Genomic DNA, 19,877 nt, shown 5'->3' with positions numbered 1-19,877 from the left:
TAGTTTTTGAGAACAGTTTTTAAAACATTTGAAAACAATGACGCCATTTCTTTTAAATAATATTGAAAATTACTGAGAGAGAATGTATTCGTTTTTGAATTTTGTATTTGGTGCGGCTACGACACCGTCGTTTTCCGAGCGCTCTATCTGCCTATTCTTAATTTTGTTTGTCGGTTTTTTACCGAATAAAGGTACTTTGGTGAATGTATCTTTTCCTTTCTACCTTATGCCTAGTTCGGACTACTTTAGTATTTTAGTCGAGTACGATTATTGGGCGGTAAATCCAAAAGTAGTTCGTACTCGACTAAAATACTAAAGTAGTCTGAACTAGGCTATAGAACAGCAAGATGCCGATTATAATAATAATATTTATTTCAAGTAACAAAGTATTCTATTGTTATTAGTAACAAGCGGACTCGGTCAAGCTTCGCTTTGACTTTTGTGCACTTCTTCCATACCCTTACCTACCCTACCCTACCCCTACCCTATCCCTACCCTATACATAATAAAATTCAAATTATTACGAATCGTTTGTATATGAGTATAAATTTCTTTTTTAGTCTTTTCAAATTTTTCTAAAAAAATAAAAAAAAACCATCCTAAAACTTCAACAAACATTTTAAAAAAAGAATCGGCCAAATTGGCGTTTTTGAGTTATGCGCTAACCAACGCAATTTGCTATTCATTTTTATAATAGATTATGATACAGTATAGAATCTACATTCATTCCTGTGTCAGACAAATCCATTCGGCGTGAAAGACTAATAACAAACATCCATTCATACAAACTTTCACGTATTTAATATTAGTGGGAAAATTTAAGCTTAAATCTTCTAAAATAACTGTTCATGCAATAAAGGTTTGGTTTAGATGTCATTATCAACTATTTTAACGGCTCACAGGGCCAGGCCTTTGTCCTCATAGGAGGACATATAGAACTTGACCCAGCACACTGCTCCAATTTATAGGTTCCACCAGCCTCACTGCGGTGCTTGTAAAGACTCATTCTGTGATACAATATGTTACTTAGGGTAGGGGTAGAGTAGATGTAGGGGGTAGGATAGGGGTAGCTGGGGTAGGTGTAGAGTAGGAGTAGAATAGGATAGGGAATAGAGTCACGCGAGTCCCTTAGTCAAAAATTTAAAGAAATAGGTATACTAGCCTGTCAATATATATATAACAGTATAGTATATGTAAGACAAAATATTAATTTGTACAAACGAAAAGGAGATTTAAACCCACGTCTAACTAGACACGGGCATAAGTTAGTCATTTCTGCATATCGTCTCCAAAGAGTAAAAAAATCTTTTGTAGGTTTGGGTGTACTCTTCTATAATAAGATCCCCAAGACTGTGATGGACCTGCCAATGCATAGCTTTAAGCAATGTGTTAAAAAACATTTACTTAGTCGAGGGTACCTTAGGTAGAGCCCGTTGGATCAGCTTCCACCTTCACACAGGAAGTAAAACTATAAGAAATGTAAACAGTAATTGTTATCAATTGTAAATTATAATACTGTATGACTTTTTCAAAAGAGCAACTGTTGAATTTCTTGCCGGTATCTTCTCAGCAGAACCTGCCTTCCGAACCGGTGGTAGAATCTTTACAAATAGTCAACCTGTCAAAAGTGCTTGTAAACTGAACCTACTTGAAACAAATGATTTTTGATTTTTTTTTGATTTGAAGAGTCAAAGCGAAAGCTTGACAAGGTCCGCTAAGTAATTTAGAACCAGGAGACGGACAAAGGATACTTAGGGTAGAGGTAGGGCTATGGTAGTGTAAATGTAGGGTGGGAGTAGGATAGGGTAGGGGTGGTTCACGCAGACGAAGTCGCGGGCATCCGCTAGTATGATATAAAAATAAAAACAAATCGTACATAAATGCAGGCAAACATACCCGTAATTTTATTTGAAAACAAGTTTTCTTTTATTAATAGATTTTATCAATTAATAACTAACATTTATAAGCTTAAACTAAGAAACATCTTTAAATAAGAGGTTTCATCTTGTCTTAATATAAAACACAATCATTTACTTATACTTAAACATAGAAACTTATTTCATAACTAGCCGACGCTCCACAGTTTTATCCGCATAATTCGCGTGTCTGTGAGAATACGGGTATAAAATATAGCCTATGCTATTCACAAATACGTGGCTTTCTAGTGGCAAAAGAATTTTCAAAATCGGTTTAGTAGATCCAGAGATTACCCCTTACAATACCACAAAACTTCATTATAATATTAGTATAGATATTTCTGTTTTGCAAACTATCCTTCACACACAAATGTTGATGCTTTACAATTAAAGTATGGCCGCTCAGAAATTGCCTTGTCATTTAGTCTCGTCACTATAAAGACAAACAGTTGGCATAACCTGGAAACAGCACAGTTCAACAACTTTGTACACCAATTCGAAGTTACATTGCATACACAGCCTGTCAGAAATGTAATCTCTGAGCGGCCAGACTGAACTAATAAAAGTCAAACTTTCTTTAGAAAGATTAAATGAAAAATTGTTGTTCAATGTTGTATCAACAGGTCCAGTTAAACATAATATGCTTATGAAGTTTGCTTTACATCACAACATACAGAAATTCAGTTATTAGCGGCTCACATATCTTTACTATAATTATATTACAAAACTAAAAATGACATACAAACATTCAGTTCAACTGAATATGCTAATAATATGTAAGTAAGAATGTTGAATGGTCTTATAGTGAAGAGCTTCAAACAACACCTTAAGAATTTTTCGCTTAACTGTTGGATCAAGATTTGGATACAGAAGGTTCCTCACTCTGGAGCCATGACCCGCCGTCAGTTCAGTACTAGGTAACATACATTTTCACCTATAAGATATTAGTGTGATTGCAATCTTGAGCAATATGAGCTTGTAGTCAAATCTCTCAGCTATTTATACAAGTTATTCTTAACAACACAAGACAATCAACTAGTGCTAAATTTTATGGAGGGCAAACTGATAAAAAACAGACACTGAATTAAAAAAAAATCAGTGTGTCAGCTCCAACGCACTAATGGAGGATTACTCTTTCTGATTGACTGTCTAAATAGAAGACCTATATGCCTCGCAGCATACTATATGTATGTCTCAATACTCACGCTTGAAAAGTGAAAGGTACAGGAAACCGAGGAGTAGCAGGCAGTGCATGGTGATAGGAGAATAATGACAATAACATAACTCTGTAATTCGTTCATTGAATTTCAATGCCCATATTTTTTTCATACTGGAGGATATACTGGGTGTAAAGGACAAGTTTTTGTTAAAAATCTTGATTTGACAATTTTTATTAGAAATCGTATTGAGATAGATAATAAGTACTTCTAAGCTGTAATTAGTTTAAAAAAGACGGTAAAAAAAATTACAATATCGTGAAAAGACCGACGAAAGAAATTTCAACGCTGAGAGCCTCAGAATCATGTACTGAATCACTGGATTAAGTATGGATATGAAAAATCCATTCTTAATAAACTCCCAACATGTTTACACAATTATTACATACTAGAGGACGACTTTGGGTGCATGAAATTCTGGGGCAACCATGGATTTTGGGATAGTCTTACAAAATAGCAGCCAAATCTATTGAGTAGTTTTTGTGTGAAAGAGTAACAAACATCCATACAAACTTTCACATTTCTTATTGTTATGATAAAACACATTTAGCACTTAATGAATTAGTTGCATTTCTACGCTTAATAACTCTGTTTACATTTTACCTTTATATACAGTCAGATTAAGATGTGTTCATTCTTCCTCTTTCTCTTGATGTTTGTCTTTCTTCTTCTTCTTTTTCTTTTCTTTACGTACAGAGTCATCCGCTTCTGGCTCTGCTGTCTCTTCTTTTACTTCAGTTTCAGCTGTCACTGGCTCAGTTTCTTCTGCTTCTGTGTCACGCTTCTTTTTCTTCTTCTTCTTCTCTGATTTGACTTCAACAGAGTTGTTTGGGTCGTCAGCATTTGCGGTACTTGCTGTCCTTTTCCTGCCAGCATCTTCTGCCTTGTCATCTCCGTTCTCTGTTTCGTTCTTAACTTTATAGTCAACGTAGCTGTTCAACCATTCGGATGGAGTATTCTCGTTTGGTTTACCAAACTTGTCGAGCTTGCCTTGTTGGATTAGCATTTTCTTTTGTGAAGCCTTAGGTCCTAGGCCCCATTTTCTGGGGTATGTGTCCCTCTCCATTATTACTCTTTTAAGTTTTGCTGCTACTCCATGATCACAGCATGCCATAGTTGATGTTGTCATTAAAGCAATGGCTAAAGCGACAGCCTCCCCTTTCGCTGTGACAATCACTATTTCCTGATCAAGTTCTATCCCGTCTTCATACCTCAATATACCAGGTAGAAGTACTTTCGCACCGTAGCAAACAGCATTGATAGCACTGTCTTTAATAAAGATTCTTTTATGAGCTATTAATAAACCTTCCAAAGGTTTAATAACTCTACGTAAATATGTCTCATCTTTATGGTTTTCGTACGCCCATTGCGCATCTAGAATATCATGCATGGTCACCATGCCTTCCTTTTCACCTTGTATACCTGATCTAACTCTCCTTAGCTCTATCATCTGACCTCCTACACCAAGCATTAGTCCCAAGTGTACACACATGGTACGTATGTACGACCCAGCTTCACAGCTAACCCAGAAAATACCTATGTTGCGTTCTTGGTCATAATCTAGCAACTTACTGTCATACACAGTTCTGACTCGGAGCTGACGTTTGACTGCAGATATGAGGGGTGGACGTTGGAACAGAGCACCACGTAGCTTCTCCAAACCTTGGGTGACCTTCTGGATATTCTCCACTGCAGAATGTAAGTTAAAAATAGCAACATACTCCTTACCAGCGTTCTGTTGGGACTTCACCAGCCTTGTAGCACGGTCTATGCACACTATCAAACAGCCAGTGACTTTAGGATCCAAAGTGCCGGAATGGCCGGTCTTCTCGACTTTTAATATCCTTTTTATCCACGATACGACTTCATGAGAGCTTGGATTGCTGGGTTTATCCACGTTGATGAATCCAGACTTGACATACTCCGTGATAGAGCGTTTTAGAGGTGAACTACCGAATGGCAGCGGCGTGTAATGGTTCGTACGCACGTTGAGTCTATCGAAGTTCTTCAATAACAAAGGCCAGTACGCTGTGTCCAACTTCGTAACACTCTCAGAAGGCTCGATTTTGAAGTCGCCGATCTTCTGGAAAGCGCCCAAAGTCACCCCATCTTTGTTTTTCTTCTTTTTCTTCTCCGAAAACACTTCGCTGCCCGATGGCAATACGTCAGTCATTTTTGGTTACAGTTCAATTTAACACAGCACAGAATATTAGTTTTTTGCACACACAAATAGTTTTGTAGATTATGTTTATAATTTCGGATGTTTTTATTACAACACGTGTATGTATGTACAAAGAGGTTAGCTTATTTTTTGTCTTAGCTTGACAATCTCGGCCTCGGCGAGAGTGAGGTTATTTTATTTTCCGTGTGGCTTGAGCTTGACGCTTGACGCTTCGTTGTCTAACGACAGTGTTGCCAGCCCAACTGAAAATCTAACCACTCCACCAGATTGAATTAAATAAATTATGAATCCCTTTTACTACAAATGGCTTTTTACTACAAACTACAGCTCATATTTTCAACAACCAAAAGTTTTGACTAAGCGTGCAACAAATAAATCGTGTATGCGAGTTATATTTAATTTTTCTGTTAATTTAATGATTGTGATTAGTCTTGTTCGCATTAAATAGATTTCAATAACTTTACTGGTACTGCTGGTAAGAAAAGAAAGACGTATAAATATAGTATTTTGCGACCTATGGGTTGTTAAAATAAACAGTTTTAGTGGAAAATATACCAAGTTGGCAACACCATGAGAATAGCTTTTAAAGAGACTAAACAGAATCTAAAACAAAAGCTGCAAATACATTTAAAAACTGTAGCAAAAAAAAAAAATTACAAAAATTAAATATACTGCAAATATTATTACTACAGTTGAATATTTAATTTATATGTTTCATTGAGTTTCCTAATAGATTAAAATTAAAACTAACACATCTAATCAGCATGCTTTGTAAATGAATTTGTTAATTGTCAATGTCAAATCAATTGTCATTTGTCATTTCTCATTTGTGTTGATTTTGACTTTTTGACAGGGTTCCCAACTTAGGGGTTTTCCCCCCAGATTTAGGGGGCAAATAAGTGAAATGGGATTTTTTTAGGGGTCTGAAATTTTTAGGGGTATTTTCAGGGATTTTTAAATTGATGATAATTTTAATATTTCTTTCTTGGCCTAGCAACGTATAACGACATATTATATTACATTATTCTACAACCACTGAGGAAATTGGAGGCAATTTTCATCGAGTAAAAAAAATTGCTAAATTTATTCATTGTCAACATGTATGATTTCAAAAAATCTGAATCTTCAGATAAAGACGTAGTATTTTTTCTGCATTAAATATAGACTTTTGAAACATATGACAGCATATTATTTCTAAATTATTATGAATTTATATTTTTTAGGGGGACAACTCAATAATTAAGGCTATTTTAGGGGTTTTTGACACCAACTTTAGGGATAAATATTTTGGAGAGTTGGTAACACTGCTTTTTGAATTTGAGCATTGGATTGGTTTTGTTTTGGGCTTGGCGTGTTTTCGAGATTGTAAACTAAATATTTACGTTCCTGTTCAGTTTAATTATGTTATAATAATAAAAGAAAACACCTTTTTTATTAGCCAAGTAGTTTCACTCGTTACAAAATGGCTGGTGTGTTATTTGAGGATATATTCAACGTGAAAGATATGGACCCAGAGGGAAAGAAGTTCGACAGAGTAAGCAGGTTGCACTGTGAATCAGAGTCGTTCAAAATGGATTTAATATTAGACATTAACTCGTGGATATACCCTATGGAGTTGGGTGATAAGTTTAGGTGCGTACTTTAAATGGTATTGTTCCAAAATCTATGTATATTTAGTTAGGTTATCTAAGTTTTGTTGAAGCATTGTTTTACATTAGCTTAGTGTGATTTTGGTCGGTAGACTGCAGCGTTGAATTAAATATGAACCTGTTTAGGTATACCATGAGTGAAATATTTGGGTAATTAAACAAGTCTTCAATAATCAATGATACAATTTGCCTGTCCGAGACATCAGTGAAGCCCACTGTCAGTTAATTCCTCTATGGTTGTCATAAATACAACCTGCCATTGAATATATTTGATATACAACAAATAAACAACCTGCTTAATGAATAACCCAAACATTACAATGAGGTGCAATGGTGGGCTATGATATATTGGTGTAGTAAGGTATGGTTATTACACATTTGATGAATTTTTTGACTTGTAGGTCATTGGATCAGTTTCCTCCTTCACAAAACAAAAGAGCAACTGTGGTTCTTACCGGCTCCTCTTAGCAGAACCTGCCGAACTGGTGGTAGAGTTTTTACAAATAGTTACAAGCACTTTTAAAACTTGATGTTTTAAAAGTTTTTTAGTAAGCTAGTACTTGGCTAGTACTCGGACATAAATTAAAAAAACAATATTACTTTAGCCCCTAGAGGCTGAAATGGTTGTTTAGCTCTGTTGTGTTAATATGTGGTAATATGGCAGCGTTTTTGAGCAAGAGTAGTGAAAAATACATTTTGATTAAGTAACAATCTTAATATACACTACATTAGACTTAATAGATGCTATTGGTATATTGTTTAAATTCTTTTTTTTCATTGTAGATTGGTGTTAGCAACAACATTGAGAGAGAATGGCTACCCGGACGGAGGAGAATGGAATCCTTTAGAAACTGAAGGCAACAGGGCGGACAGTTTTGAATATGTTATGTATGGAAAAGTTTATAAGTTAGTATGATTTTGTATGTTTAATTTAGAAATTTATGTTTTTATTCAAGTAAGCTTAGTTTACAAGCAGTTTTGAAACATCAAGTTTGATTTGTAGAGACTACAAGAGGTTCAGAAGGCAGATTACTTTTAAAATCATCATTTTTTACAATTTTTGGCATCATTTATACATTGACCTCTTATAATTAAAGGATGCAAATCATGTAGAAAATTTCACTTAAAAACTGGCCATTTATGCTTTGACAGTGCTAAAATGATTGGTAAAGAAAATTATACCTAAAAGCCTTTAAATATAGTACAATCTATACTTATATATTATAAAGAGGAAAACTTTGTTTGTATGTTTGTTTGCTTCTAATGAATAGACTCAAAAATTACTGGACGGATTTTAAAAATTCTTTCACCATTCGAAAGCTACATTATCCACAAGTAACATAGGCTAAATTTTATTTAGGACAGGATTTTTTTTACAAGGTGTAAAAAATCACTTATTTTGCGTACGCTGCCTAAACTATAAAAGATAGAACCATAAAATGTTATAATTAATTGTAGATCTTATAAATATCTACAAAAAAGTCCGCAACACATTATACCTAGGGTAGGGGTAAGGTAGGGGTAGGGTAGGGTAGGGTTAGGGTAGGTAGGAATAGGGTAGGGGTAGTTGAAAGTTTACATCAAGTTTCACGCGGACGAAGTCGCGGACGTTTTAATTATTATTGTGTTTGTATGGGAGTATAGAAAAGCTTTGCCTCAGATTTAATTTTTTTATTTATTTATTATTTTTACAGATTGTAATTTTTAAATTACTTAAAATTGTCCTAACAATAACAAATACATAAAACCAAGTTTGGTGCAGTCATTCGAAAGTTATGGGCGTACATAGTTTTAAAATATTGTTCCAGGATAGACGGAGACGAGGTGGCTCTAGAGCCAGCGTCAAGATTAGCAGCATATGTGTCGTTTGGTGGATTGCTGATGCGACTGCAAGGAGATGCTAACAACTTGCACGGCTTCGAGGTAGATCAGCACATGTATCTGTTGATGAAGAAATTGGCTTTTTAATATTTATATTAGTTTTATTTAAACTCCTTTTGTAATATGCAATGTAGGGTAAATAGTTTTTTATAGTATTTTGATGGCAAACTAACTAATCTATACTTTTAGACTAATATTACTAGTGAACTAATTTTAAAAATTCTTTAACACGTCAAAGCTACGTTATTTGTGAGTGTCAGGCTATATTTTGGGTGGTAACAGGTAAATTTACGGTTGGTCGGATGCAAAAAATAATACAGATTTTAATTCCGCCATCTCGTGGCGAGTTGATTTACTAATCAAAGCCATCTTGTGATAAAAAGTAGTTTTAAATTCGTAGTTCTGTAGTTTTCCGATAGATGGCACTGACAATTTCTGATGATGAATGATAGTTATAAAGAAGAATTATTCAAATCGGTCCAGGCGTCTTCGAGTAATCGCGTAACTCACACAAAAAAATAGACTTCAATTGAGAACCTCCTTTTTTTGAGAAACTTTTACCTTTACTACTAGAAAGCCACATTATTTGTGAGTGTCGGGCTATATTTTGGGTGGTGAATTCACGATTGGTCTGATATCAAAAATAATCCATTTTTTAATTCTGCCATCTCGTGACGAGTTGCTTTACTAATTTGAGCCATCTTGTTATTAAAGTTGTTTTAATGTCGTAGTTCTATAGTTTTCTGGTAGATGGCTCTAGTACACCTTAACTGAACAATTTAGACTTTTCGTTATAGTTTGTTTAAGGAAAAATACATTTGAAAAAGTTCAAAGATTAAAATCTTAGTAACAATAGCGTTTTTTAATATTTTGATATAGTTATTATATTCGTTATATCCTAATTCCCATTTATTTCTCGTGTTAGATTAGTTTACTAATCAGAGCCATCTTGTGAGAAAAAGTAATTTCAGTTCTAAAATCTTTTGGCAGATGGCTCTGTTACAATTTATTATTTTAAATCGATTTTACTTTTTTTTAACGATTTACTTTTGGAAAGTGTTTTTAAAAATTCAGCGATTAGATTTTAGTGATATTATACGTTTTTAATATATTGACACAGTTAAATACTAATTAATTCGTTAAATTTTGTCATACTGCCATCTAGTGTCAAGTTGCTAAACTACAACAAAATTATCTAAACTTACAGAAAAAATTCGAATATTCACACGCCTCATACACGTTGTGCAGAATGATTTAGTTTCCACGATAGCTCACTAGATGGCAGCTATAGTACCTTTGATTCGGAATTTATGTAAATTCGAATCCGGTCCGGGGCATGCACCTCCAACTTTTCAGTTGTGTGCATTTTAAGAATTTAAATATCACGTGTCTCAAACGGTGAAGGAAAACATCGTGAGGAAACCTGCATACCAGAGAATTTTCTTAATTCTCTGCGTGTGTGAAGTCTGCCAATCCGCATTGGGCCAGTGTGGTGGACTGTTGGCCTAACCCCTCTCATTCAGTGAGCCGAATATGGGTTGATAATAATGACTAAGAAGCAAGTTTTAATGTGCTCTGGCATGAGGATGTACCTACCACCACCACTAAAGTCAAAAGTCGAAGTCAAAATTCACTTATAGGTAGGTACATATTAATTTATTTCAATTAAGCTTAGTTTACAAGCATCTTTTGCATCGTCATAATGGTGATAATAATAAGTCGAAAACTCATCATCTTTCCAACTTTGAACTGAGAACTCGAATTTGCTCGCAGTTCTAAGATCGAACCCAGTACCTCGTCAACCGAAGCCATATAAATTAACTACTGGGGCAATGAGGTTGTTATTTTTAACTCCTTACAATTTTCACCCTACTTTTTTAATAGGTACCTACAGAGTCGCAGCAGGGAGAGGATATAATAGCTGGCACACGCGATGGAGTGTGATCACATATTGTTGGTAATATCATTACTAATGATTGAATAACAATAGGGTAACTTAGAGGCGTTTAAAAAATAATTTGATTCATATTTGGGCATCATTATAATTTATATTGGGTATGTAGATAGGTACGTTTTTTATCTTTAGCATAGATACCTATAGAAAGACCTCGTCATTACACCTATAAAAAATCTTAATAAAAAAAATACAACCGACTTCAAAACCTAAAAACATACCCACTAAACTAAAAAGCAAAAAATAACATCATAATATGTTTTACCTGCTGATCAGTATGAAGGCGGTGCTAAGCCGGTGATGTATTAATTCAAACAAAAAAAGAACTTTTGAAATCGGTCCAGGCGTCTTTGAGTTATCGGTGTACATACATGAAAAAAATACCGACCGAATTGAGAACCTCCTCCTTTTTGAAGTCGGTTATAAAGTGAATAAACGACGCCCCGCGTTTTTACCTCGAAGTTTCCGTGCTCTTGAGCATATTTATACTAATATTATAAAGCTGAAGAGTTTGTTTGTTTGATTGAACGCGCTAATCTCAGGAACTACTGGTCCGATTTGAAAAATTCTTTCAGTGTTAGATAGCCCATTTATCGAGGAAGGCTATAGTATATTATCCCCGTAATCCTACGGGAACGGGAACCACGCGAGTGAAACTGCGTGGCGTTAGCTAGTTAATGATAACGTGGCTTTCCAGTGGTGAAAGTATTTTCAAAATCGGTGCAGTAGATCCAATGATTACCTACAAATTACAATACCACAATCTTTACCTTTCTAAAAGCAGAAATTAGTAAAATGTAGATATGAGTAATACACAATCACAAAAAAAAACATAAAAAACTGCATAAAGAGTTTCACTTCAGAAATGACAAGTCAAAAATTAATTAAACAAATAAAAAAACCCGACTGCATAAATTATACAAAAACTGAAAAGAAAAAAAAACAAGCTCAGTCCAGAAGTGTCGAAAGCAATTAGAAACAGTCGGGACCTATTATATTGAATAGAATGATTTTCGTCTACATTATTTACAGGTTAAGTAAATATTCAAAAAGATCTACGGAACCCTCGGTGGGTGAATCTGACTCGCACTTGTCGGATTTTCATAATCAATATATTTAGTTTAGTATATTTTAGGTGTTTTATAACTTTACTTCATAAACCTCGCACCTTATAGTCATCCGCCTCGCGTATTTTGTATAGACAATTAATAAATAACGTTTTTCTAATTATAGTTTTTTTTAACATGGCCATGATACCATTTTGAATTTCTCACAAAAAGCCCTTGATTTTGATACCCATGCTGCAATAGTAAAAAAAAAATTTTTTTTTCACCTCGAGTCTATAGCGTCTCACAGTCGTCTTGTTGGTTTTTTTTTAATTTCACCTATCTAAAAACACTTGGGTTATTAAGACAAATCTAACGATATCTTAATTACGTAAATCCATCCAGCGGTTTGGAAGATATGAGGTAATTAAGAATATTACATACATACATACATACATACATACAAAGATACATACAAGATACGCGCGAAAAACAAAAAAGCAATTAAATTTTTTCCCGGGTTAAGATAATAAATAAATAAATATGCGTGTGCCAAAAACTCGGAAACATCTTAAATAGGATAATATTATCTATCACAATAAATAAAGTAGATTTTGCTAACCGATCAAATAACTCACTCGCCGACAATGCAAACGAAGTCACAGGCGTTTACTAGTGCATAGCACATAAGGTGCGTACAGTTTTGCCGCCTGACTTCACTCGCGCCACGCGTCGCTAACAAGGCCACGTGGCCGACAATTGGCATTGTTTTATTCTGTTCCTACCCTCACTGTGATTGCTTTTCATTCCGTGCCTTCCCTACGAACGTATGTTTTGTTAATTGCTTTATTTAGATGTGAGTATAGTCTACTTCTGCCTGCGATTTTGGAGGGTGTAGGTTCGAATCCGGTCCCGAGCATGCACCTCCAACTTTTTATATGCATTTTGAGAAATTAAATATCACGTGTCTCAAACAGTGAAAGGAAAAACATCGTGAGGAAACCTGCATACTTGAGAATTTTCTCCATTCTCTGCGTGTGTGAAGTCTACCAATCCGCATTGGGCCAGCGTGGTGGACTATTCGTCTAATCCTTCTAATTCTGCGAGGAGACTCGTGCTTAACAGTGAGCCGAAAATGGGTTGTTGTGAACTCTGCCAATTCGCATTAAGCCAGCGTGGTGGACTATTGGCCTAACCCCCTTTCATTGTGAGAGGAGACTCGAGCTCAACAGTGAGCTGAATATGAGTTGTTGTGAAATCTGCCAATCCGCATTAGGCCAGCGTGGTGGACTATTGGCCTAACCCCCTTTCAATGTGAGAGGAGACTCGTGCTCAACAGTGAGCTGAATATGAGTTGTTGTGAAATCTGCCAATCCGGATTAGGCCAGCGTGATGGACTATTCGCCTAATCCTTCTAATTCTGAGATTAGACTCGTGCTCAACAGTGAGCCAAAAATGGGTTGTTGTGAACTCTGCCAATTCGCATTAAGCCAGCGTGGTGGACTATTCGCCTAATCCTTCACATTCTGAGAGGAGACTCGTGCTCAACAGTGAGCCGAACATGGGTTGTTAGGTAAGTAAATACCTGTCTGTTACCTATATACCTGTATTTAAAGCTATAGGTATTTACTTAGGTAGTAAATTAATATCTTCAAATCTAAACCGTGGCTGACTGGAGTCTTCGGCCGTGGCTAGTTACCTACCTTCAAAGACGTACCGCATAGCGATTTGGCGTTCCGTTACGATGTCGTGTAGAAACCGAAAGGGGTGTGGATTTTCATCCTCCTCCTAACAAGTTAGCCCGCTTCCATCTTAGACTGCATCATCACTTACCATCAGGGGATTGTATAGTCAAGAACTTACTTGTAAAGATTAAAGAAAAACCTATTAAATTTACCTAGCTTTTTTTTTTATTCTTTACAAGTTAGCCCTTGACTACAATCTCACCTGATGGTAAGTGATGATGCAGTCTAAGATGGAAGCGGTAATCTTAGATGGAAGCGGGCTAACTTGTTAGGAGGAGGATGAAAATCCACACCCCTTTCGGTTACTACACGGCATCGTACCGGAACGCTAAATTGCTTGGCGGCACGTCTTTGCCGGTAGGGTGGCAACTAGCCGAAGCCTCCCACCAGCCAAAACCAGCTTTTAAGCACATTGTCAAAATGTGTTACCCCAAACTACCCTAACTGTAAATGGGGCGAGGGGCGACGGGGGGCGAGATGGCGACGGGGGCAAGAGAGGAGCCGGGAGGTGTCAAATTGGTTCAATTTGCTACAAGCGACGCGCTCGTATCTTGACTGTAATAATGACAAATTTAATTACTTACAAATAACCAATGTTTTGAGTAAAAGGTGTTTAATTTTTATATGGATTTATAAAACTACAACTAGTAGAGGATTTATAAATGTGGTGTGCATAAGGTTTTAAGGGTAAGCACATTGGTAGGTTACTGGAGAATCTGAGAGAATCTGTAGAGAGGTCAATTCTGTACATGAAATATATTTCCAAAATAACTATCAGGGGGTGATTAGTGGTCGATACTAATGCCAAAAATGCAATCAGTAAAATTTTTGTCTGTCTGTCTGTATGTTCGTTATAGAAACAAAAACTACTCGACGGATTTTAACGAAACTTGGTACAATTATTCTTCATACTCCTGGGCAGGTTATAGTATACTTTTCATCACGCTACGATCAATAGGAGCAGAGCAGTGAAGGGAAATGTTGGGAAAACGGGAGAAATTACTATATTTTTTTAACGTCGCGTGGTAGGGTAGGGTAGGGTAGGGTAGGGGTAGGCTTGAGTCACTACTCATCCTCTGTATGGTAGGGTAGATGTAGAGTGGGAGTAGAGTAGTTGGGTTTCACGCGAACGAAGTCACGGGCGTCCGCTAGCAATTTTATAAAACTGCGACTAGTTGAGCATCTATAAATGTGGTGTGCATAAGGTTTTAAGGGTAAGCACATTGGTAGGTTACTGGATCGACAAAAAAACCCTGGCCAAATTATTACTTACCTTTATTAGGTACCTAATCTATACTAATATTATAAAGCTGAAGAGTTTGTTTGTTTGTTTGATTGAACGCGCTAATCTCACTAACTACTAGCCCGATTTGAAAAATTCTTTCAGTGTTAGATAGCCCGTTTATCGAGGAAGGCTACAATATATATATGATCCTTATATTCCTACGGGAACGCGAACCACGCGGGTAAAACCGCTATAGTAACATTAAAGCACACCTTGCAAGATACTGGAATAGCGACCCCACACTACAAAGCGCAGTGTTGGTCGACCCCCCACCAGGTGGACTGACGACATCAAGCGAGTCGCAGACATTCGCTGGATGCAGGCGGATCAGTATCGTGATGTTTGGAAGTCCCTACAAAAGGCCTATGTCCTGCAGTGGACGTCCATCGGCTGATATGATGATAATGATGATTATAAGGCGCGTTTGGAACCCTTGTAAAGTTTTCGATTTTAATTATCACCATCAACTTATGGCATAACCTGACATTTCAAATGAGGCTTATCGTTCGTACCTCTCCCGATGGTCCGCACGGGCCGGGGGGCGTGTAGCGTTGAATGAAAAACCCACGACTGCTGCACCTCACTTCCCCGCACGCACGATGTCACACCCGCGCAGTCTTTTCCCCCGTCGCCCGCATATCATGGGAGTGTTATCAATGAATTTGGCAGACTATAGTTTAATTTTCAATGTTTGACTATATTATTAACTAATAGCAAACGCCCCGCGGTTTCACCTGCGTAGTTCCCGTTCCTGTGAGAATATGGGGATATAATATAGCCTATGACTCTCATAAATAACGTGGTTTTCTAATGGTAAAAGAATAGTCCGGTCAGTAGATCCAGCATTCTAATGTTAAAAGATTTCTTAAATCGGCTCAGTAGATCCAAAGATTAACCCTCCAACATCACAAAGTTTACCTCTTTGAATTCGTCATTTTTCCCTGAAAAATAGCAATTTTTTTTTTCTGAAAAAATAGCAAATAGCTCATTTTTCCCCGTTTTTTTTTTTATTTTCGTACCCCTACTAGACCAACTAGTCGACAAAGACTGTGCTAGAAGTGGGTACGACAATAGACCAACGGAGATCGAACCACCACCCCTCGGTGATGATACCGACCGCTCTTACCGTTGAGCTATTGAGGCTCTGAAAGTTTTTTGAACCTTTTGAATATTATAAAATAATTTAATTTATATTTTTTTGTACTTTTAATATCTATGACCAATATTCTCGGTAATTTAAGTAGGTAGGTAGGTACTTCTAGCTCTTCATAAAGATCACAAAACACAAGGCACACAAGAGTTTAGCGGGACGGGATCGAACCCACTACCCATGTTAAGTCTGGCCCTTTATTTATTTGTAATAAAATAAAATAAAAAAAAAAATGTTTAGGTATCTATAATATCATCTCGATATCAACCCATATTCGTCTCACTGCTGAGCTCGAGTCTCCTCTCAGAATGAGAGGGGTTAGGCCAATAGTCCACCACGCTGGTCCAATGCGGATTGGCAGACTTCACACATGCAGAGAATTAACAAAATTCTCTGGTATGCAGGTTTCCTCACGATGTTTTCCTTCACCGTTTGAGACACGTGATATTTAATTTCTTAAAATGCACACAACTGAAAAGTTGGAGGTGCATGCCCCGGACCGGATTCGAACCCACACACTCCGGAATCGGAGGCAAAGTCATATCCACTGGGCTATCACGAATTATTACTATTACTGGGCTATTCATACCTTTATGAAAATAATATATTAAACTATAAAATAAATAAGAAGGTCATTTTTATATAAAACGCGATGAAAACTACATTGTTTTTTAAATATTAAAAATTCAAACAGATAATAAAATAAATTGTACAGCAATAGTGCACCGCCTTTATAATAATTTGAATTCAAAATTGGAATCACCTTCGCATCTGTTAGCGCCATTGGTTCGAGCGCGACCAATCAGAAACCGCCATTTCCGGTAGGCGGGAAGAGGCAAACGTCAGATGCAAATGACGTTTTTTTTTTCATAAACCGGTTTGGGGCTCTTGTTTGGTCTTTTACTGCCGAAATGGTTATTTTATGCTCCGAGGTTCTTTATGGTGTAACTTTGGATTAATATACGATATAATATCGTTTTTTACGGTAAAGACAACATATCTACTATTGCTTTTTTTATATTTAGAGTGCCTATCTGAAAAGTTCTTATTTTTTAATTTTAGAAAAGGTTTGACTATTATAGTAATTAATTTCAAAACATTTTGCTTTTTTATCTATTGATAATATTTTATCTTTAAGTAGGTAGGTTTAATATGAAAATGGGGTTTGGTGCGTTGTTTTTTTTTAAATAAGGTTTGGTAAGGAGGTATATAGTTCAATTTATCCTATTGTTGAAATAGGAATGGCTATTCTGTTGAATAAAAAAACACTATCTACCTATCAATGAATAAAATGATAATGGGTAAATCCAATTGTAGAATCTTACATAAACACTGCAATCTTACATAAAAAAAAAACAATTGGATTTTACTTACCTATGTATCTACGAGGCTAAATAAAAATTGAGTTTGATGCAAAGAGCTTGTATACCTACCTACCTACTTACTACCTACAATTACTTTCGAAGGTAAATTGTAGGTGTCCAAATGTTTTTCTTTTTAAATATAATTTTACTTAACGACTGTTTTTTTTTTATTTTTTTTAAATAAAATTATCAATTTATCAGCCTATTTTAACGATTCACTACCGGATAGAGAATATAGAGCTTGTCAGCTCCCTGCTCCAATGCGATCAGAAAAGCCCGGTTTTCATAGACCCGACCTAGGATTCGAATCCACAACCTCATGACACGAAGCCACATAGCCACTGGACCAACGAGACAGGTAATGACTGTTTTTACCATACGAAATTCTCTTTTTTTTTTAATATCTACCAATCAATCGTACCTAATTATATGTAAAGAGCACGACAATAGTCTATCGAACGGAAAACGAACCTGTTACCTTGGGCCAAGTTCCCTCCCCAATAACCATAGACTGTAGAGATACGAATACAATCACAGGCATTCCTATCATGACCTACAATGCTCTACATGCAATGGTTTTCTACATAATAGGATCTGTTTTGTCAACTATTCCTAGTAAGCATAAAGAAACGAGGCGTATGCAATTTATAGACGATAAATGTATCAAAAACAAATCCAAACGTGTATTAAAATGTTTATAGTACAGACACCCCTCCTGCCCTCCCTATCCCTCTGGTCGGGAGAGAACGGGACGCGATTTCAGTTCTCAGCCCACGTCCCGAGCGGTGTGACGCGTGGCTTTACACTCCGTGACCTTTGACTGAGTGAGATTAAAAGATTAGAGTTTGTCTATGGTGCTTGTGAAAAAAGTTTTTAATTAAAAGTGCGTCTAAAGTCTTCCTTTAAAAAACCTTAAAATAAATTCAGTGGCGTTCTATATTTGTGAATTTAAAAAATCTGTTAAATTAAGTAGATTTTAATTAGGTAACTAATTAGCTTAGACAGTTGATTTGGTACTGTTTCACAAGAATTCAGATTTATGATTAAAAATACTAAAATAAAAACGCTTATTAATCTTAACGGAATTTTAGTGCAAACCTTTTTTAAATAGGCCATAACTGTGGATAATGTGAAATATGTATTTAAATTAACGGTTTGTGTCAGTTATTTAAAAAAATCTGTTACAATTTTGTTAACAAAATTTGTTATGGAATAATAATTATTTATAGTTTTCATAAAAATGTTACCCGTGTATTCGGAATTCAAAATGGTGACTATTTTAGTTCTGAAAATGGCTGTTACACAAATCTGGAAGCATCTTACAGGATTCTTATAAGGTAGGTAAATTTTGAAATCTATCTAGATTTTAAATTTTTTTTTTATCTATTTAAGAGCAATGTTTTAAGAGTAAGTTTGATGCATTAAGTTTTAATGTCTTTCAGTGTATAGTTACGTAATAATAGCTTAGGTAGATAGTAGCTTCTGAAGGAATTATGATGAATGAGTCAAGCAGCGTGGTGAAGCCGGTAAAACCCATAAAAAACAAACGTCACGCGTCCCCTTGAAATCCGCATATAAGTACAAACTTTTTTCATAATTTGTATTTCAAGATTTAATACTAAAACAATTACCTACGTAAATTAATATTATGATAGACTAAGTACTAATACTTATCAATATTTATCTATAAAAAATACTCCGTCTTATTTCTTTTGTTTTAGTCACAGATTAAAGAACAATGGAAGATAAATACCGACGGTGTCGCAGCCGTTCCAAATAAAAAATTAAAAAAAGAATAGGTACATTCTCGAGTCAGTACGACACGAACCGTCGCATCAGTATTTTTCAATATTATTCAAGAAAAATGGCGTCTTATGTTTTTAAAATTTTAATATTTTAAAAATTGTTTATAAAAACTAAAGAAATAAGTTGGACAATTTTTTATTGGTTAGAAAATTAATTTACGTAATTGTTGCTAGTGTTAAATTTTTAATTACAATTATATAAAATTAAAAAACATAAGACGCCATTTTAGGGTTCCGTAGTCCACAAACCCTTAGATACAATTTGCTATGTCTGTCTGTCCGCGGTTTAACGCAGGGATTATTACTACTAGAAACGACTGTAAATTAGTATGAGTATATATAATAAAAATGTAAAATCATAAAATAAAATCTATACCTACTTATTATAAAGCTGTAGAGTTTGTTTGATTGAACGCGCTAATTTCAAGAATTCCAATCCGGTCCGATTTGAAAAATTCTTTCAGTGTTAGATAGCCCATTTATCGAGGATAGCTATAGGCTATATAATTATCCCCATATTCCTACGGGAACGGGAACCACGCGGGCAACAAAGCGTGGCGTCAGCTAGTCGTAAGATAAAGTCGTAAAATAAAATCTTGAAAAATATTTTTTTAAAAATCTTGAAAAACATTTCAACGTGGGGATAAATTTTTTACTCGTTTATTTTATAGTGTGGGGTATTG

At 35.6% G+C, this 19,877-nt stretch overlaps 3 protein-coding genes across 3 annotated transcripts in view; 2 read left to right on the top strand and 1 right to left on the bottom strand.

The window, feature by feature from the left end:
* Nucleotides 1-1,873: 1,873 nt before the first annotated feature.
* On the bottom strand, nt 1,874-5,535 carry LOC112045801 (H/ACA ribonucleoprotein complex subunit 4). Its single transcript, XM_024082139.2, has one exon. It carries the CDS (start codon nt 5,304-5,306, stop codon nt 3,765-3,767), a length of 1,542 nt encoding a protein of 513 aa, XP_023937907.1. The 5' UTR covers nt 5,307-5,535; the 3' UTR covers nt 1,874-3,764.
* A 1,088-nt stretch (nt 5,536-6,623) lies between these two features.
* Nucleotides 6,624-8,936, top strand: LOC112045815 (DNA-directed RNA polymerases I, II, and III subunit RPABC3). Its single transcript, XM_024082166.2, has 3 exons — nt 6,624-6,947; nt 7,748-7,870; nt 8,773-8,936. The coding sequence occupies exons 1-3, from the start codon at nt 6,778-6,780 to the stop codon at nt 8,930-8,932; spliced, it is 453 nt and encodes a 150-aa protein (XP_023937934.1). The 5' UTR covers nt 6,624-6,777; the 3' UTR covers nt 8,933-8,936.
* A 9,234-nt stretch (nt 8,937-18,170) lies between these two features.
* Nucleotides 18,171-19,877, top strand: part of LOC112045799 (single-minded homolog 1) — a 71,145-nt gene continuing 69,438 nt past the window's right edge. Inside the window, exon 1 of the mRNA XM_052889723.1 lies at nt 18,171-18,726. The gene's annotated coding sequence lies outside the window, so the exon portion shown is untranslated. The remainder of the gene's footprint in view (nt 18,727-19,877) is intronic.

Source organism: Bicyclus anynana, chromosome 26 (assembly GCF_947172395.1).
Source record: "Bicyclus anynana chromosome 26, ilBicAnyn1.1, whole genome shotgun sequence".
NCBI classification, from domain to species: domain Eukaryota; kingdom Metazoa; phylum Arthropoda; class Insecta; order Lepidoptera; family Nymphalidae; genus Bicyclus; species Bicyclus anynana.
Note: the sequence above shows the minus strand (reverse complement) of the source record. Positions and strands in the feature narration are given on the sequence as shown.